Below are 21590 nucleotides of genomic sequence, written 5' to 3'. Positions count from 1 at the left end.
TGGCTGTAACATTATGAGGTTGCACACTTCACAATTTATTTGCTTCCTGAGATATGTAATTTTATGTGAAATGTCTTAAATTCAGAGTCTGCCACAGAATTTTAGCTCTTCATCCCCAATGACCATTATAAAATTGCCATATGCCTAAAAAGTGCTCAGCACAACTGTGATTGTTTAGACTGTGAATTTCCTTTCATTTTATGATGGGATCCTTAGTTCAGAATAAAATTATTCTTCGGCAATAGGAGAAACACCATTTGGTTGTATATGGTTCATTATAAAATGCAGTAACTTTTAAGCATTTCAAACAGTACACATGCTTTGAGTTTTTGTGCCATTTTTCACGAACAGTTAACAGTACCTTATTGTCATTTTTTTCATGATATGTCCATCAACTCAATTATCTTCCTCTTTGGTCCAACTTACAGACACACAGAAAACCTAAGCAGGTGTCAGAGCAATAACCAGGTGTACATTGTAGTACTTTGCAAAGTTTTAATTGCTGCAGGGATGTTTTCTAGTTAATGGATCTGTTTATTAAATGCTTCTATCTGTTGTGTCTGTTCAGGAGTGTACCTTACACATGGTAGTTTCAGTCTGAGTCTGGCTATTTTATCTAGCAACAGCCTCAGAGTACCTTTGCAGAGGGATGTCCTTTTTCAGTTATGGCATCCATAGCATAGCTAGCAGAACTGCTGAATTGCTTGTTGTATAAAGTCCTGTGTCATTTGTGATTAGAGTTGCAAGTTTGAGACAGGGGGTCCTAGACCCAGCTGGACACATGGATGTGACCATTGTGTAAGTATTTACTCTTGTTGCCTCTGTAAGCACGCTGGGGTAAGGCTTGAATTGGCTGTGGAAAATGGTCAGAGGGCTGGAGCACTTTTCCAGTACAGGCTGGGAGGGTTGGGGTGGTTTGGCTTGGAAAGGAGAAGGCTCTGGGGCAATCTTACTGTGGCCCTTCGATACTTAAGGGAGTTTATGAGAAAGACAGAGAGAGACTTTTTACCGAGGTCTGTAGTGACAGGACAAGGGGTAATGGTTTTAAACAAAGAGGATAAATTTAGATTGGATACAAAGAAGACATTTTTTATTGTGAGGGTATTGAGGCACTGGCCCAGGCTGCCCAGAGAAGCTGTGGATGCTCCATCCCTGGAAGTGCTCAAGGCCAGGCTGGATGGGGTTTTGAGCAACCTGGTCTAGTGGAAGGTGTCCCTGCCCATGGTAGGGGAGTGGAACCAGGTGATCTTTAAAGGTCCCTTCCAAACCACTCTATGATCTTTGGGTGGCTGCTGCTGGTGGTTGTTGTGTGTCCACCTGTGAGAGATGATGGCTGTTGTCATTTGGGAAGAGGGACAATGGGTGGGAAGGGTATGGCCCAAATGACTCACCAAAGACCAGCAGTTCTCAGTGGTGCTTGGAGCGGGGAGTTACTAGGTTGGTAGCCAAGGGACTACTTGTGTCTGGGAGCTAGAGGTTAGCAGCTGTGATGGAGAGCATGGGCAGCTCCCTGGTGCTCCCCGTTATGCTCACCCATGGAGAACCAGCCTTCCTAGAGAGGTGTGATGGGAGGCAGAGTCTCTCTTAGCAGCCACTTCAGAGTCTGTGCTGTTGTGCATGGAACAGGGATATGTGGATGCTGTCTGAGGATGTCTCCAGTTGCCCCGTGCTTACTGCCCAGAAGCAACTGCATGGTGGGAAAAGCAGACCCTTGGTTCATGGCCTTGTGCAGTGCTGCAGATTTGTACCCAGATCATGCCATGGAGCCAGGACTGGGTCTTTTATGAGCAAATGCATTTAGGTATTGATGGTACAGTGAGAGAAAATGTCTTTTCCCAGGAATTAAATAATTGCTTCCTTGACGAAAGGACCCAAAATCTGGCTCTTGTGTTTCATACATTTTGTCATGTAGATGTAACTGTTTGCTTTGTTCCTGGCAGTAATATTAACTTATTAGTGTATGAAGCTGTTTCCAGGTCAGTGGAAAACTGCATATAAATCTTTATTACATGTACTTGATTGTCTTTAACTCTTTATAAGATATAATTATTGTCCAGTAATCATATTGTGGCGCTGTTTCTGTGATTATGCTGGTGGTTAGTGTGCAGTGCAATTCTGGTTTTATAGACTGGAGCTAATGTTAGCTTGATTAAAATAAAGGACAAACACCATCCTTTGTTGTTGGCCAGTTAATTTTCTCACCTTTTTGCTGCCCAGTTTCATTGCCTCCTGCAGTTCTGGGGTGTGAGCGCATGCCACCAAGTGCCTTCTGATTAAAAAGCCGTGATTTTTAATGTGTGGTGCTTCAAGCTGAAGTGGAGCCACTTTCAGTAACGGTGTCTGCAGTGGGAGGGAAGAAGTGGATTGCAGCAAGGTCTTCAAGGACAGTGACTTGGCGAGGCACTAGTGCCTAGAAATGTTTTGATCCTATTGTAATGAATAGCTGCTAGTTCCTGTTGTTGTTTCTGTTTTGACTGAGTGCCCAGCTGGTGCGTGGTGGAGATAGGATGTTGGGGCAGGGAAAGGAAGTAACTGTCAAAAGTGCATCTCCCTTAGGAAAGCAAGAATGTGGAGGCACAGTAGAATTTTGGTTTAAATAGCACTTATTTTCCCTTGGTTTTCATAGTGCACTGACTGTGTGCAGTTTTCCACATGCTGGGTAATGGAAAGTTGGCCCCAGAGGAAGTAATTTTGTAAGTCAAGTTTGGGATTATAAAATCAGTCACTGTTGGGTCACTAATTGGTGTGGAAGATAGGAATTTCCTATACAGTATGGTAAATTCACTGGTTTTCTGGCAGTGTGTGCACAGTGAGCTGTTTAGCCAACGATATTCTTTCCTGGTTCTGTTGTTAACTCAGGAAAGGCATCAGGTCATTTATCGCTACACCCAAATCGCTGGTTTGTTTCTGAGTAGTAAGGGGAGGGCGGGGAGAGTCTGATGTCATGTAGAATCTACATGTGTTTTCTGAAGTTTGTTTTCATCTCTTTGTGGCATAATAGTGAAGCTTGGCAGCCACAGGGGAATCATGAAGATTGATTGCTCTTGGTGTTAAGCATCTCACATCTGAGTTTATATCAACACAAGCCTTCTTCCAGCAGCAGCATCTGGCTCATTGGCAAGATCTGTGGACAGTTGTTCTGATGGCTCTGGAGATGCCTCTGGCTGTCATGTGGCTGCTGCCTTGGCTGTGCCGCTTTGTTATTCTAGCTGGCCCCATTTTCATTTATTTCTTTTTTGGCTTACCTTTGATTCTGATGAATTGCTCCTGAGATTGTGGTCTTGAATAAATCTTGCCTAACTTCCTCACGCAGGGACTTCCATGAGATGCTGATGTTAAGTTATTTCAGTGACTATTTCCTGATTGGAGCCGGAGCAATAACATTGTAGTCTGTGCCTTCTGTGTGGGTTTTCCCTGCGAATTACAGCAGCAGCCTTGTGAAGTAAAACACTCATCTTTGAGTCTATCCTGCCTAATGGGTTTCTCTGAGACTAGAGCTGTAAGCGTAAATCAAATATTACCAGTACACAGTGTCCTGAGAGTCTTGGAATCAACCACTTGGATTTCTCAAGTTGACCATTGGGAGTGGAGTTTCTGGCTCAGATGATATAAACTGGCACAGGAGCAAAGAATAGCGTGTGTCATCTCTGGATTTACATCACAAGTGCTGTCCTGTTCTGTTTGATTTTATGTTTTTTATTCATATACCTTGTACTTTACAAACATGATTCTTTCAGAAGTACTATGGCTTCAGAAGACATGTGGGCTCAAAACCCCCTGAGTGTTTCTTAAAATACTAAAGCATCTATATTCATTGAATAAGCCTATCGGGGTCACTACTTCTTCTGGTTGAAATTAGCAGAGCTGTGATGTGCAGGAGGCCAGACAAGAGGGTTATCTTCACTGGCCTTTAACTGTAATGATCTGTAGAACTGCTTTGCCACTGTCCACAATGGGAGCTATTTGATGAGCTGTCAGACTTTATGAGGGTGTAACCAAGTCATGATTACCCAGAGTTTTCTGGGTTTAAATGTCTAATTACAGCTGTAAAAATAATAATAAGGCAACTTGGGTGGCGTGTATAGTTTTTTAGTGATTGACTGCAAATTTGACACATTTTCTACTGCCAAAAAAATTTGTTTTAAAATGAAAGGGGAAATTTGCACACTAAGATGTAACTTAACTCATCACCCAGAAACTACAAACATGCACTTCTTGGGCATTTTATGAAATGGGGAGGCAGGTTAGTGAAAGCTCATTGCTGATTTGAAGTTAGGAATGGGGATGGGGGAAAGAGAGGGGAGACACTTAGAGAGGGAAATACCAACTTTGCATGTGGAGTGAATGTCACCATGGATTTCTTTAGGGCCCAGGTCTCACTCTGGGGCTGTAATTTCTCTTCTTAAAATAACTCTTTCCTCCTCTGTACTTGGCTTTTTCCAGCAGGTGATGAGGCAGCTTCTTTTCCAAGGTCTCAGTACACAAATTAAAATAAAAGCATCCTTTTATGTAGTACCTTCCATTGAATGGAAACATAAATGTATCCTGTGATGCTGGGCATTGTCTACGTTTGTGGAATTTCTATAGAAGCAATGTTAGATACAGTAAATGTTTAAAAACCCTGAAAGTGTGACTGGTAGGATGAGCTAGAGCCTTTCATCTCTTAGTTGCTGGTTTTAATAGGATCTGGCTTGAAGGGTTTTGGAAGTTGTTGCCAGGTATTTGAGTACTTCTGTGTCTCAGGAGATAAGGTGTTTTTTTTTTTTGTGTGTGTGTGTGTGAGGAGCCTGGAAGAGTTTACAGAGGTATTTTCACCAGCCATCTGTGGGCATGTCTACGTGTATGTGTGTTATAAGCAGATATAAGCTCGCTTTGCCCATGTGTTTAATATGTTTATATCCCGTGTTGTAGCAGAGTTTATAAACCCTATTAACATGGCTTTCAAGATGCTCTGAGCATGGGTGGAGTGGGGTTTTGTCTGCTTGAGGGCATAGCCACGTTGATTTATGTTTGTAGAAGAGAGACCTTAGGCAAAGGGAGTTTCTTCTCTTTGATTACACCAGCCCTGTGGATGGGGAGAGGTTGCACGGCTTGCAGGTTTCACAGGATCGCTGCAGGGCTTCCCACTATAAGGATTACAGGTGGATATTAATCATAGGACTCTTGTCCTGCTCACAAGAGTGCGATTTGCTGGGCTGACAAAGGCAATTCTTGTTATTTAGGTTGTGTAGAAGATGTACAGTGCCTTTTGGTGCCCACTCAGGTATTTTAAGGGTTCAAGGCTGGATACATTATTGTTGACAATGCAATATAGTCATTGAAAGGCTTGTTACAAGACTGTGTGATCAAAGGATAGCAGCCAGCTTGCGAAAAGTGGTGTTCTTAGGGGAAGCCAAAGTACTCTCATGCAAAGGAATTGATTGGTGTGACACAGGACTATTAGAAATAAGTTGTTTTGTAGGTAAGGATTGTCTAATACTGTTCAGTTAGTGGCTGTTAAAGACCAACAGGATCAAGAAAAGCAGCAACAAGAGTATCTTACTACTACTACTGCTAATCTTGTTCTTGCTGTGTTTCTACATAGTACAACACTGCTACTAGTTTGTGGTCCATGATGATGTGGTGCTAGGTGCTGAACTTTTCATCTAAAGAAACTGTTGAAATAGGAGCAGTCTGTAACTAAATTATAGCCGTAGAACACACTGGCACTTAGGGACATAGTTTAGTGGTGGACTTGGCAGTTCTAGGTTAACGGTTGGACTCAATGATCCTAAGATTTTTTCCAACCTAAATGATTCTATGATTTCAAGTTTTCAGGAGCTCTTTAATTAAATAGTCTTTATTGTTCTCTCTTCAGTGTGTATATTTAGGTTTTGATATCTCTGTCCATCTGTAATTTGTGTGGCTATCTGGGGGAAACCTTACCTTTTTTTTGTGATTATTTTTTACTCCTGAAAACCCTGATAGATCTGAAGACCTTGATAGAAATGTCTCAGGGTCAGAAGAGCAACAGGTTTACTGAGAAAATTTTCTTGTATATGCTGTGAAATATGTTGAGGGCAGAGTCTCTAGAAGTATCTGGACAGATAAGCCTGCCGATGGCTATGGATTAAGCTTTCTCATGCCATTCTGTTACAGATATTTCCAATGTACCATCAGCAGCCCTGAGATGTCTTCCATTTGTAATCTGGAGTGGCTAGTTTGCATTCCTTCACAGCTCTTCTTAATGGGCTTTGCAATGAGGTTTTTTGAACCTTTGCAAGGAGCTAGTTACTGTAATGCAGCTAGTACTCTCTGGTGGTGTTTTTTGGAGGGTGTGTGTGCTGCTTTTTTCAATTCTTGTTTGAGGGCTTAATTAATCTTGATTATTATGTTTATTTCCAGAATGCTGTGTACAGGTAGGAGTGGTTGGACTTCCACCATCTAATTTGGGCATCTCATTTGGATTTCTAAAATTATCCCCTGAACCCATAGGAAATGAAATGTAACAATTCTGTACTTTTTATGTGTAAGGGTAGATTGAAAGTGGGAGAGAGAGAGAGAGAAGTTAATGATAAAGAATGTTCTGGGTATTGTGGTGATGGGCTGTGACTAACTGGCAAAAGAAGAATTATTCAAGGTGATACAGAGGGTCACAACTAGTACAAGAGTCCTGGAATTAATAGAATGATGCAAGTTGGAAAACTTGCTGTGAGCAAGATAGTGTAGGTTACTGAATAGTCATCTAAGGAGAATAATATTGTGAAGTCTACGTTCATTGTGTGTGGCACTTGAACCCAAACACAAAGTCTGTCTACATATGCGCTACTCATCTTTCCAAAACTAGGATCATAAGAACATAGGGCTGGAAAAGTATCTTCAGATCTTTAAAAAGTAGTAAGCTTCCTCCACTGAAATGGCATCGCCTATCTCTGGACAAGCTCCCATGGATGTTTCTTACTTGCTCTTCAGAACCTGTCATGAAGGAATGAGTTTTCTCAACATCATTCTGTAGCATTTTCCAGTATTCATTCAGCTTTGACAATTTTTCTTAAGGTGTCTTTGCTTTCCTTTCCCAGGTGGATATGGAAAGTAATTGGTCACCAGTCTCTTTGTAATTACTTTTTGTATACTGGAGGACTTTGTTCAGTTTTCTTTCTGTAAACTAAATAAACCACACTGTTGAAATTCCTACAACATTCTTGTTTTGTAATCTGCTTTTTGTTCTATAGACGCTCCTCAAATGGTCTGTCTCCATCTGCTGTTTATATGGCTGAGATCATACTTCACTCTAAAGAGGTTCCATAGGAGGATCATTTGATTCTTTGGGCAGTGTCCCCCACCTGCAGACGTCCCTTACGACCTGTGTATTTATCTTTTCTTTCTAATGCAAGATGAGGCCAGCACAATGAGGTGAATTACTTCTGTGCTCCAGCATCTTAACTGAATCCAAGAGACAGCCACAGACCTTACTTCCATCCAAGCCCAGAGATACTGGAAGCACCAGGACCCCACTTTCCAACGGGTAGCTGACAGAAAATTTGTGAATATACTTGCTGAAGTTCATCTGCTGAAAAGTGGTATTCAAAAAAGCCACCCAATAATCTGTTTTAAAGGGCTGCTATGGGATGAACAGATTGGAGAGGGAGGTAGCATCACACGTGTGCCACCTAGTAAGCAAAGGAACTACAGCAGAGTTTGTAGGCAGTGTGTGGCCTGGTTGTGGTTGAGGAGTTAGAAATACGCTTCATCATGCCTTTTCTATTCACCCCTGCTTAGAGGGGATTTTTTTCCTTCCTATTTTTTTTTATTTTCTTGATTAAGTCCAAGCAAGGAGAAAAAGAAGAAACTCTAACCCTCTGTAGTACCATTTGAACTCAGATGTAAACCCAAAATTTTTCAGCCAAGCTGGTTTTTGGTGAAGCAGTTAAACTGAGGCATTATTAAGATGAGGAATAAGGGTAATCCACTTTGTTTCTGGAGACAAGCTGCCTGGTGCGCTAACTGTGCACTGTATGCAGCAATTTGCAGCTTGCAAGAGGAGTGCACAACGGGCAGCCCTTCAGTTGTGAAAGCTAAATCGTTTCTGTACCTCCTCAAGTATTCATTTAGCAAACAAATAATTGATAAAATGAGCAAGTGAAAGAGACACTAAGAGGGTGTGATCCAATGCCAAGCACTGGTTTTCACAGTTGATTTTAAATCTACATTATGCTAATGATGTTCATTTGGAAAATGTGTCCACTCCCTAACTTCTGCTGCTGAGTGTTCTTTTAATTGGATTCAGATGGTTGGACTGAAACAGTTGTAGGGTTTGTATACAGATGTCCTGAGCACGCCAAGCACTTTATTTCCTATCCAGTTTTTCAAAGCCAGAGTCACTTTTGCTGCGGCTGGTGTCCAGACGTTCTTGAACTCTCTCATTAAAGGTCTGTCTGATACAAATGGGCACAGTTCTACTGGGACATACACAGTTATGATCACTTAAACATGCTGAAGGTCTCATGCTGGGCATGACTCCTAGTCCATCGGGCTGCCTGGGCTGGGTTGCTGGGCTCCTGCCAGAGTTTGTCTGTGAAGGAGTCCATCTCACAAGGCTACCATTGCAATTTGTCATTCTGAAAACATGGGCTGCTGCCTAAATAATTGTAGTAGTGGAAACAGCCTTTTGTTTCCCCTAAAATGGTATGAACATTTGATGTTTCTGAGGCGTTTTGACAAGGCAGCGTGTTTTCTGTGTAGTGATGCTGTGCTCTGATTTTTTTGTCCCTGTGATGAAATGCAGAGCTACCTTATGAGCAGCCTGATTGAACTCATGTTGTATGTGGAGTAGGTAGCATTCAGTGTGATGAGGGTATTGGAGAGCACTGGTCTCCTGAGTAGTTGTTCTGACACTTTTCATAAGCACTCATAAGCTTTTAAGAGGAAAGAGTTGTGACTTTTTATGCAGCCTAATAGGCGGAGTTTCTATAGTCTGATTTCCCATGCTCATAGGCTAACCAAAATTTACTCTCTGGTTTCAAGGAAGAAGTAATTACAGATGGAAAGCTATTTATCTTTTAAATAAAAGTGTCTAATTTCTATCAAAAGTTTTTGTCTGAACTTCTGAAAGACAACTTTGTCTAAGTGGCTGTTTCTGAAAGTAATAGTCAAAGAAAGGCTTCTCAGACATTAAATTATTGTGTGATGATGTGTATGCAGCTATTTCCCCAAACACTTGCTGCTGTTCAAAATGATGATACTTTGATGAAGGTTTAAAAAAAAAAAAAAAAAGAAAAAAAAGGCACAATGGGTGTTGGAGGACGGTGCTTTCATATGAATAAAATCAGTACTGAATTTGCATTGTGAAGTTACAGTAAGCCACAGACCCAAGAGGCAAAATTAAAGGATTACTTAAAACCAACAATAAACATGCAAATTAAAAGTCATAATTTTTAAATGAAGTCATACACTATTAAAAATAAGCACAAAATTACATACTAGTTTGGATGTGTAGTTTATAGAATACACCAAATGTTAAAATTGAATGAAATTAAGAAAAACATTTTCCAAATGCAAGTAAAATATCTGTTTAATTAGGTCGTAAAGAAGGGAGATTAAAAGTAATATTTTGCCATACAGTAATTACTGTTTTTCAGAAGTAGTCAGGTTCCTGTGTGTTGATCTAAATATAACTGTGATAGCAGATCTCTTTGGGGTCTTTTGTTTTGTTTGTGTCTTTAATTATATTAAATTGCAGCCACTACCTTTGTTTTGTTTTCTTTGCACTGAACGTGCTGCACGGCTGTTTGCGCCGATACCCTGCCAGCTCATGAACACCAATCTGGGAGATCAGCCTGTACCCTCTGGTTCTGCGAGGTTAAAAGCCAAGTCGTTGCAGGGGATATACAGCAAGATAACAGGAAAGGTGGCTGAAACCACTGGGAGGTGGGCTGAGGTGCTGATGGGAGCCCGAGATGTAAATAAACCAGATTGCTCTCATTTCCTCTTTCCACTGTATTATGCATTCCAATAGCACTATTCATCTTTATGACAGACACCTATTGCTTTAACTTTACTGCGGGCCACTGAAGTACATTAAAGTGGGCAGGAAATGGAAATAAATAGAGTTCGGTGGAGGCTGCAGAATAACTAAACATGCTGCTGTCATTTATAGTCTGGGGTCGTGCGTTTTTTAGCAGATTTATTGTAGCGCTTGACTTTTGTTAGAAGGATGGGCACCGTTTAAAAGAGATGGGGTATACTTATAAAATAAGTAAGAAAAAGTGTTCTGATATTTTTTTTTCTCAAACTCTTTGGGATGCCAAAGATGAAAAGAAATCGGGTTGAGTGTCAGCTGGGTAGTCGGTGGGATATGGCTGTGTGCACTACCTCAGGTTGTGGTTAGAAAGAGAATAATGGGATTGAAGATTTGAAGAAACCCAGCTAGGGGACAGCATGGGAGGAGGACCATGGTCCCTTGTCTTAGATTAATCTTCTGCCTAAAGCTACTGAGACATTCACATAGAGAGGCTGGGTGGGGTTTAGCCTTAAAAATGTATCTGTTTGTTTTCTAATGCATGCACATTTTGCTCACTTTGGAAATGTGGATTGCTGTCCTGCTTATTCAGAGGGCTGTTTTCAAGGACAGCAAAGTTACACTGCGAGTTCCAGATACCCTTAACCCTGAGGAGATGGGACTTCTGATGAATTCTCTCTTTGGGAAAGCTTTGTGTGTTTGTTTTTTCTTGATTGTTTATATTCTGATAAGATTAGGTCGGTAACTGAATGAATTCACAACATGGGTTACTTGAAGACTTACAGTTCAGATTTTCACTCCCTTGAGATAGTCAGCTACTCGGAAACTTCTCTCTTTAAAAAAAAAAAAAAAAAAAAAAGAAGAATAGTTAACCATTAGCACTGTTTTTTCCCTCATTACTTTGAGCAGTCTCTGGTGTGGCTGAGTATAGTGTGTTCTTTTTCTTCTCTTTTTCTGACAATGACTTCTATGTAGTTGAAAGCAAGCATCAGCCTTCAAAGTATTTGCCAATATAGAAGATATTAGTGGGTATTTCACAATGTCATGTAAGATAAAAACTCATTTGTAAGCATCACGGCAGAAATCTGGAAAGACAATTAAGACAAAAAATCATTAGCATTGATTCTTTTGCACTGGGAAAGTACATTCCTTTCTCCCAAAGCATCCTTTAAAAATGTTGTTTACCTAGGTCTATATTCAAGTATATATTTTGGTGTGACATTCAGGGATGATTCTTCTTTCTTTTTAATTATCTTTGTATCAGGAATTTAATTGAATTCAGAATACTGCTCCAGATACACTCACGTTTCAGAAACTAGTGCCAGGCAGAACTGCAGGTAATTACTGAGGATGCTTGTTGGCAATTTGACTTTTCATCATTTGTTCGTCATCGTTTGTTCGCACACTGTGGATAGTTCCTTGCTGAAAGGATTAGGTTACAGATGGGTGGGTATTACTTTGGGGACTTAAGTGGGAATCCAGATGCTTTTCTTCATCCTCTCCTCTTGCTTAGTTTGGGACTTGGAAGTCAGTAGCTGCAGGTAAGATTTAATGCTTCTATCTTTGTTTCTCTTTTGCAATGGAAAAACTCTCTTATGACTCCCTGTTAAACAAAAGCTCTAACTGCAAGCTTGAAATACTTGGGAAATCACAGACTGAGCTAAAATTTCAAATGAATCTGATTTTTTAAGTGCAATATTGCTGAGAATCTGCTTTAGGTTTTCAAAGGAGTTCAGCTCCAGCAAGACAATCTGGTGTTGTATGCTTTGAAAACCTGGCTATGGTTTTGGTGCGTAAGCTGTAGCAAGGCTTTTCAGAGATGTTTGCCTTTGGCCACATCCCAGTTGCTTTGAGTGTGTCTGTAGTTTCAGGGGCAACGGTCTCAGGCCGTAGTATTTTACAGTTGTGAGATGTGGGTTTTGTTTGTGTGCCCCACACGCAGTACATTGGTGTTACCCGAATAGCTGATACTTGGCTTGGTCCTCGCTTGATTTCATGGGGAGGCAGCAGCAGCTGAGGTTTACATCAGAGGGGGAAGCAGGAATTCATGACTCTCTCTTTCATTCTGTAATATATTGTTGGATGTTTTCAAATCTGAGCTGCTTCTCCCTACTCCTGGTTTTAGAGATAAAGCCTGAAGGCAAACTCCAGGCTAAATGCAGCTGGTGTTGAACTAAATGGGTCTTTTGCTGTGTGTTCTAGTGGGAGCACAAAATCCTGGCTTTCCAACTTTGCCGTCCTGCTCGGTTTGGCTCAGGAGGACTTGCACGCCATGTCCGTGTGCTCTTCTGTCTGTGAGCAGTTTGCACGCGTGTGTTTCACCTCGCAGCAGCACTTGGCAAGCTTGCTTCTGTAAGAACCGCTTGCTGAAAAACAGTGGTAAATTCAGGCGTTTCAAAAAATTCTTCCTCATATAAGTACAAATAATTATCCAGTGCCTTGACCTCGCTGGGGAAGGCTGAGCTCTCTGGTGCAGTTGTCCCTAGTGGGACCATTTATTTTACCTTTCTAACAGTCTGTGATGTTTGAATACTTAAAATCTGTATGCAAAAGAAAATAAGCTGAGACTGAAATTAGGGTTTTGGTTTCTGTAGTGAGAGGGGAAGCTGTGACTGTTACAGCATCACAGTATTTTGTTTATCCTGCTTGCTCAGAAGGTAAGAACAGCATTTGGAAAGTAAGTGTGACAAAGACAGCATGGTTTGTTTATGCTGTGGGGGACTAAAGGAGTCATCTTTGTAGCACAGCAGACTAAAGTGGTTTTGGAGCATTGTTTGGAATAGAGGCTTGTATGTTGTATGTTTAATTTTTGTGCCAGTCCCCCTGGCGACTTGCACACCCCCTTCATCTGGCTTGCGTGCCAGTGGAGCTGTAACAAGGATGGCTTTAACTGCTTCCCCCACTGCTGTGTGTGTGCCTAACACATTTGGTCACTGAAGTTTTATTTCTTCCCTCTGTAAAACATGAGAGTGTAACTTCCACCCCAGCCTTGTTAGGGTGCGAGCTGCTGAAGCGGGGGCTCCCTGGGACCGGGCATTGTCACTGGGTAATAAAACCTCTTTAATGGGGCTGGCTTAACTTGTAAGTTACGGTTAACATTTTTAACGGTGACTTGTTTCCTCTGCCCTTCACGCCCAACCATTAGCCAGGTGTTTTGGTTGCACAGAGTGGAAAAATAAAAGGAATCTAACTGTACAGCTGGGCCCTCAGTGAGGTGCTGGAGGAGGGTGGCCACAGATGCAAACTGGGGATTGCAGAGGGTGGATGAGTAGGTTAAAATGCTCCTTGTAAGTGCCTGGCAAAATACAAGCACTGGAAATGAGATGGCTTCCCCCTCCCCCTTCCCCCTCCCCCCCCCCCCAAATATTTGAAAAGGTTTAAATTTGGCATACCATCTGCTTATATGGTTTGCTCTCTGTAATTTTCTAAATAAATAAAAAATTACTTTTTTTTCCCCCACTCCTTTAATATGGTATCCACTTGATTTCCTTGTAACTGCAAGAAGGGCCTGACTCTGATCTGCCTTACACTGTAAACTGTGTTTATGGAGCTAGAATTGGGGTCATTAATTTTCTTCACATCAAAAGAAGTCATCTCTCTTAAATGAGAAGCCTGTTTCACCTAGTAATTCACTTTAATTGCTTATTTGAAACTTTTGACATTTGATAGCAATTTAAACGCTGCCAGATGAGGCTCATGCAGTTGGGACCTGCAGGTGCTTCCTTGTGTGCCCAACTTGGATCAAAGGAATGAACCCAGGGATGTGCCTGGCCGCAGACGGGGCACCCGGAGCTGGAAGGTGCTGGTTTTTGGGGCTGTTTGAATCGATGCTGTGTGTCAGCCTGGGCAAGAACTCACTCAGAGGGCTCTCTCCCTTGGAAAAGTTTCTGCAGAGCTGGTGCTGTTTGTTTTTCTTGGGAGGCAGCCTGCGTGACCTTTGTTTTGCCTCAAGCTTAACAGTGCTTGCAGCGCTCAGGGTTTATGTTTAAGTCTAACCAATAGTATTTTCTGCTGAAGGGTTAGAAAAAAGTTTCTAAAATATTAATTACTCCCCCCCCCCCCCCCCCCCCTCCCCGACTAATATCTGTTAATTTAGTGTTATCGTCTTCTGGGGGGTTTGGAGGGAAGGAATTTTCTTGCCTGTAAGGGTAAGCAAATGGTGCAACTTCAAAGGTGTTTTTACCGGATTCTAAACCTCAATAAAGAGAAGAGACAAAAATGGAACGGTGTCTTTCACTTGATTTTGTAAACGGGTTCACTTATGTGAATGCCATTTATTGTTTAGTCAGCAGCAGGGGTAGCTTAGCATGAGAAGTTGTGTTGCCTTTTTTTTTTAAGTCAGTAAACAATAATTTAGATTATTGTGGAAAGAGCAACTTTTGTTAATGGCCTTTGGCTGCAGAATGACGTGATGCTAGATATACTCACAGTGGTTTCTGTCAACACTGTCCTGTGTCTTGTGAGATAGATTAAAGACTGTTGCAATAGTCCAGCAGCTGGAAACGAGATAAATTCTGTGCTGCATGCTGCAGAAGTTAGGCAGCGCGTTAGGACTTTCTGAATTCAGAGCAAAGGGAAATAGCAGCATTGAAAGAGAATGAGCAAAGCCAAGTACCAGTGCCAAGACTTCTTAAAAGAGTTTTATTGATGTGTGTGGTAATTAAAACCAGAATTAGTTAGTTTTCTAATAGGACATTCATCTCTGAGAGAGCAATTGCATCTTGGCATGAAGTAATACATTTTTAAAAATGAGTACTGATCTTGGGATACCCCCGGCATATGCTGGATGGCTGACTTACTGGCTTTGTGTGCCCTCATTATTAACAAGCAAATTAAATATTTTCACTTAAAATAATTATACAAATAAACCTTTGGCTGCAGTGTGATTTCATTAAAACCTTAATTGTTTATAGAGAGCTCAGTGAGAGCGTGTGAAGTTGGGTCAGTTTTACTGCACGACATTAGTCTTGATAGCAGATTTACAACAGGGCTGGATTTAATCTCTTGACTAATCTTTACAGTAGCAGGTTTGGGATGGGAGGGCGTTTGAGTGTTTCAGGAGATAGGTAACTCTATCTCTGACCTGGAAACACGTAGCTGGGTTTTAAAACGTCTGAGCAGCCTTAAAATGAACTAGCAGGGGGGGTGGGGGAGGGAAATTACCTTGTGGAAACAATATAGGCGTTGCTTTTAAATCGGCTTCTTAGCCTGCACGTTGTCACACCTTCGCACATGCCTGTAGGCTCAAATCTATTTCTCATCAAAGCAACTGTAGCGTAAGGGAATACTGTGACCATCTGGGTTGCAAAGATCAGAAGTAACGGTCCCTGCTAGCAGAGGGGCCAGCTGTGGGCAGCACCATGTAAACTGGTTTTTATGCCACTTGATTAATCATTTCTGGGGGTGACGACAACAAAATGTTTACCAGGTCACGCACTAATTTTTCTGGGTTTAAGGTGGTGGTATGCCTTTGAAACACGTTATGGTATTTGCAGGTTCAGCATCTCAACTAACATTGTTTCCGAGCATGGGAAACACAGGCATGTTAGATGTCTCCAAAGGAGAGTTAATTAGAAGAATGAATAGTTATCAAGTACACCACAGCTCCAGTGTTTAATTCTGATGATAATTTTCATGCTGGGTCTAGTAGAAATGAATTCACTTATGGTTTCTTAGTCTGCTGTGACCTGCGAGTCTCAGGGTATTTATTTGAAGGGAAAAAAAGGCTGAGGAGAGTTAGCAGAATAGATTTAAAGTATTTCCATGAGTAGAGAGCAAATCACAAAGAACTTCTGTCTTTTCCTTTCTTGGTTTTTTTTTTTTTTTTTTTGCATTTTTTTAACTCTATGGTTTTTCTGCCTTTCTCCACTTCTTTAGGACCCACGATTATCAGCTTTAATTTTTGACAAGCTTCAAGTGCCTGACTATTTACAGAAAAACAGGAATGAAGGAGAGAGCAGATGCGAAACTTGTGCCACTCACTTGAATCAGCTGAAGCAGGAAGCCATTCAGATGATGCACACCCTCAATCAAACCAGCTACCCAGAAACGCCTGACCTCCCACCTGGCGCCGGGGCAGTGACCAGCGTGGTACCCAGGATGGTCACCGTCTCTTCCCAGAGAGACCTGCCACTCATTGCTGGGCAGGTGGCCAGGCAGCCTGGAAAGTCACCGAGTCTCTTTTCTGGGGCAGAGAGAAAGAAGGGACTTGGATGGTCCCAAGGCACGGGCAGCTTTCCGAACTCCAGCGTTCAAGTTACGGTGGCCCCCAGTGGTCTCAGCGGTGCCCTGAGCTCGGTCACCATCCAAGCTCAGCAGTACCTCGAGGGCATGTGGAGTATCTCCAGGGTGAACAGCTTCCTGCCTCAGGCTTGTCTAGTAAGTAGCGATAATTCATACGCTTGAGTTTTGTTTACATGTGTGTGGATATACAGACATAAAGATAAAATTTGAGATGTATACATATCTATCTCAGAGGGGATCAGCTAATGGTATTCTGAACCATGTTTCAAGACCTGAAGAGCTGAAGAAGAGCTTTGAACGATGTTCTGTCAGGTATCACAAGGAATTTGCTTTTTCTCAGATGGTGAGAGCCTTTCCTCAGATGTTTCCGCACTTATTTTAGCTTTGTGTATTCAGGTGATGTTATTTGGCTGTCACATACCTGGTGACCCCTTTAGAAAAACATAAAAGGCCAAGTTTGTCACATGTGAAACTCTGGGAGCTTCATGGGATTATATCAAAGATGAACTTGACCCTTAAGTCTAGCGCTGAACTTCTAAGGCTGCGTTCAGTTGAGCAGATGCAGTGGGTAGACTGTGATGGCGAGCATTAATCTGCAGGTTAGATGTGCTGCAAAACAGTTTGCTGAGAAGGAGGGTGTTCAAAAGGTTGCTTCAGAGCCACATGCCTGTAAATGTCATTGCACTTGGAGTTTTAGCATTGATGTTGATTTCCTGTATTCTGTGTGTACTTGAAGAGCTCTTGTGGGAAATGAAAAAGCTTTATAGAGGTGCACACTACCTTTAAAAGCAAGTTCATTACAGATTTGTGGCTATCTGTGGAACTCTGCTAAGAAGGATATAGTGACTGGTTTTGACTAAGATTTATTCCTAAGCTGTTTTCACATGGTAGTGAGCAGGGAAGTGTAAGTGATGATGAAATCTGTACAGATAGAAGTCATGGTTTTCACTTAAAGACACTGTAGCAGATCTTGCATCTGGTATATTGGTGCTAGATGGGTTTAAATTTAACATTATGCCTTATGTGCTGTTGTATGTAAACACTACCTAATACTGCTTGGTAGCATCAGCTGGTTCAGCGCCAAGATCATCAGAAATAATTTAAGAGTGCTGCTGTGTAACGTTACTTTTACAGGGTGGCTGTTGTGTTTCCTTCCAGAAAAGGCTTGGACACTTGATTCCTCCCTCCCATACAGAAATTTGTGAAGGCCCATACATCTCACCTTTGAGGGGGCCCCATTTAAATCCAGTGAAACTCCACTGATGATTTTACATTGAGAAAAGAGGAAAAAACCTGTTCCATTTCAGCTCTTTGTGGTTTATGAGGAACTACTGCTATAAGTTCTTTCCTCTGAAATGCAGCTCCGTTGCGTTAGGGATCAATTTGGCCAATGTACCTTTTAATTATCTTTTAAACTCTGCATACTCTACAGAAATGTAGAAAAAAAATGGGAAAGCTATTGGGTTAAGAAGCCTTCACTCTCTGAAAGCAAAAATATTTCCATTTCTCTGTTCATTCCTTGCCTACCTTTATTCTTGTCCTAAATAATTCCCTAACAGGCAGCTCCAGATTTCTTCCTGCTTAACCGTGCTGACTGATAGATGCGGTTTTCCCTAACCACTGCATTATTCTAAGATAAAACTGAGTTGCCTCATTTAACCCCTGTGAAGGAAAAATGTGTATAATGCAACAGAGTTTAAGTGTGATCTAGAAATGTGCAAAGAAAATCAGTAGCCTGGAAAACAGTGACCTTTAATGAAAGGACAAACAGTGTTAGACTGTGAGTGTTGGGGGCTGCTGGGATGTGATCCAGTCATTTGCAAGGACCGTTTAGATTTAAAAGCAGTTCTGGGAGAGAAGCTAGGCTTCAGTTGCGGGTTTGTTTTTTTGGTTTGTGGTGTGGTGTTTTGTTTTTTTTTTCTTCTTTTTCTTTTAATTCATTTAAGCCCAAATGTAGTTACTGAAGACTGTTGTGCATCTCTTCCTAAATTGTGCTTTCTGTGTCTGTCTGAGTCCTCCTACTGCCTTCTGTATCATTAAGAGCTTTATGTCTGATGAAGCTGTTTGGGTGGGTGAGGCAGAAATGCTTCCCCTACACGTTTCCCCCCAAGGAACCACAGGTGTCGAAGGAAATAGGATTGCCGGGATTTCAGGAATCAACTAGTATAGCCCTTGCCTAGGATAGCATCCACTGCAGGACATTCTTGTCCAATACTCATCTCACCTCATCTTTCAATTTTGAAAAGGCTGGGATTCCCTGACTACTATTGATTGTCAAGTGTGAATTTCCTTTCCTATTAGAAAAGCTTGCTTACCTTATTTATTTTAAAACCCTGTTAGAGAGATGATTTTGGCTATTCTTTCCTGAAGTTGGAGGCAGGGTTTAGGTTTAAGGTTAAGCCAGGAGAGAGCTGGGGATATACATACTTTTAGAGACGTCTGTCTTTAGTAACCTTTCCCATCTTCTTGTGGGGCAAAGCTGGTCTGGCTAGAGGAATTCTGGAGCAAGAATTGCCACAGAAAGGACAGCACTGGATATACTATTTATTATGTGTACTGTCACCACATCTTGGAGTCTTCAGCCTCCACCTAGGCAAGATACTGCACAAATGCAGAAGAAAAAGATGGCCCCTTTCCTGGGGAGTTTACAATCTCGGTTGTGATCTGAGTTATTTTGTCCACTCTGTAAATACCCCTGCTTCACTGGGAATCCGTACTTCTGCCTTGTTTCCTTAGCAAAGGAGGGTTCTTGAAACAAGTGCTGAACTCCCTGGCAGGAAGCTGTTACCCCAGCACCTTACCCGAGTGGTTTAACCCGTGATGCATACGAAGTGAGTATGGTTAATTTTCTAAAGATGGACACAGATAAAGGCTGGGGTTCATCTTCACTATTTTTAGCTGCCAAAAAGACAGGTCTTTATTCTAAGCTAATTACTGCGGCTTCCTTTGTAGTTGTGGGAGAGCAGCAAGCACCTCTGAGAGGTGCTTTGTCCTTCTCGTCTTGGATGTCTGTCTTGGCTCGCCTTTGTCCGCTGAAGGTGCCTGTGGTTTTCTGCTGGTGCTGACAGAGCCCAAATGGGTGATGTGGAGCAAACGCTTGCATGGGCGGTCAGCGTGGAGTGCTGTGTGCCCAGTGCTTTGTGGGCATGAAAATACACCCCAGCATATGACTGCCAAACCTCAGGAGACCTTGTACCTACAAACGGTTCTCCAGGATCCATGTTTTTTTATTTATGGTTAGTTTTAATAGTGGCAGTAGTAGAATTGTCTGTGGAGGAAAAAAAAAAATTATTACTTGAATTCTGCTCTTCTGGTCTCCCTCCTCAAACTTGCCTATATTACCTTGTAATGTCACTTATCGTTGTGAAAACGCTTCTGGGCTGAATGTCGGGGGTCAGAAGTGCAGGACGTCATAAATCTTTAATATATCTTTGGAGTTCAAGTGTGAAAATCCATTATATAGATTATAAATTTTTTTGAACAGGAATGTGTCTTCGAAGCATAGTGTGGGTGCTGCTCAAGCCAAAATAATAACCATGGGCTTCAGGAGCCATGAAGAGGAACAGTAATTAAGGATCTGGAGGAAGGCCCAGGGAGGGGAAGACTAGGATTGCAACCAAGGTGCAAAAGGTGAAGATGTAATCAGCTGCTTTACCCAAGTGGCCTGTTGTGAAAAATTACAAAAAATAATCACCAGCAGCAGCAGTGATAAGTAGTCTGACCAGACAGCAAGCATTGTGGAGGGGAGGGAGCTGGTATAACTCTGGGTAAGGCAGCTGGTTTGTAGGGGACAACTGACAACTCTAATTAATAAATAGTTTTATATTGATGTTTTTAATTTGTGACCTGACAAGTGAATATAAGGTTACTACTCAAATGAAAAAACATGTTAGCAGTGCTCAGCATTGCTGCTCAGTTTAACACAGAAACAAAGGAGCGAGGAGAGTTTAGGCTTCGTAGATGTCTTGGAGTCTGGCTGAAAGGTAGTACATTTAAACCACTGAAAATACCTTGTACACTTGTTAAAAGTATCTGCATGTATTGTGGAAAAAGAGGTCTTACTGTATGCTTTCAATTGACTGTGTCATTAGTATGCAGTGTTACGTACTGCATAAAAGTGGTAAAGTAGCCATGCCATGTGCTCTAAAGACATCACAGTGAAATAGAGCTTGTTTTGCAAATTGTTTTTTCTTTCATCTTATGCAAAATGAAATCCTTGCCACACTGTATTTATAATTTGAATATATACGATTGGTACTGGTTAGAAGGCAAAATATTGTGGCTCCTTGAATCTCTACCAGTTTCTAAGTTGCTTTAAAAATATATTTAAAAGTGTACCATTAGGAAATTGGAAAAGTTGGAACACTGGAAAATTGGAAGTGACTTAAGTGAAGCTCTTAAAACGTGTATATATATATAATTGTAAATTTATCAAAAGTGCAATGTATGTCCCTGAGAGTATTCACAAATTTAAAGTTATGTAGAAGTTTATGGCCTGGTTCAGGGAGGTTCAAAGAGGGAGGGTTCACCTGCAGTATGTGTAAATGAGTTCAAATACTCTAAAGTTAAAGGAGTTGTGTTTGTTTTATGTAAAAATTCTCTTGAGTTGTTTTAGTCACAATTCAAGCTTTCCTGTAGTTCCTAGGAATAAGTCTTCTGCTTGCCATAATGTAAACCAGACGGATTCATCTGAGGGTAGTTCAGCCTCTGCTGACTTTCCTTAAATCCTCTTTGTTTATAGCAAGGATGACATATTTTGCTTGGAAGATGCAATAAAAAGCTGACTGTGGAAAACAGAATGACAAGATTTACTTTGATAAATGTAATAACAAATGCATTTAAAAAAGAATTTTTAAAATCCTTCTTGATAGCTTTCTCAGTGACCTTTTATTAATAAAATGCGTGTAATAAAATAATTGAAGTATAGTGCTTTGACCATAAATCTTGTCTGTGGGACATCTGGATGACTTTGAGCTTTGGGATGTTTCTCAGATTCCAAGTTATAACATCTTGATTCTGCAGAACTCCATAGCAAACCCCAGACAGGTGGTGGGGCCAGGGCTACATGGTGGCTTTTCTGTTTCTCTTTAGCTTTAGCGGTGTTGGTGTTACTGCTCTTGTAGAGGAAGTATGTAAAGGAAAGAGGGTGGCAAAAAAACCCCAAACCTTCAAAGTTAGCATTGGTCACTCTCCATAACCAGTCTGAACAGCTGAAGGAAATCTTTTGATCCAAGTTACTAAATGCCATCTCATACTAACCCACAGAAAGGATGTTTCCTGACACTGTTGCATCTGGGCTGGGCAGTGATGCCTTGCATTGCCTTAGCAAATGCAGGGGGAGAGCTGTGAT

At 41.5% G+C, this 21590-nt stretch overlaps 1 protein-coding gene across 1 annotated transcript in view; it reads left to right on the top strand.

The window, feature by feature from the left end:
- The window catches only part of KIF26A (kinesin family member 26A), a 102513-nt gene that overhangs the window by 17271 nt on the left and 63652 nt on the right, over positions 1-21590 (top strand). Inside the window, exon 3 of the mRNA XM_055817841.1 lies at positions 15875-16375. Coding sequence (XP_055673816.1) covers positions 15875-16375 — 501 coding nt within the window. The remainder of the gene's footprint in view (positions 1-15874; positions 16376-21590) is intronic.

This window comes from Falco peregrinus, chromosome 1 (assembly GCF_023634155.1).
Source record: "Falco peregrinus isolate bFalPer1 chromosome 1, bFalPer1.pri, whole genome shotgun sequence".
NCBI classification, from domain to species: domain Eukaryota; kingdom Metazoa; phylum Chordata; class Aves; order Falconiformes; family Falconidae; genus Falco; species Falco peregrinus.
Note: the sequence above shows the minus strand (reverse complement) of the source record. Positions and strands in the feature narration are given on the sequence as shown.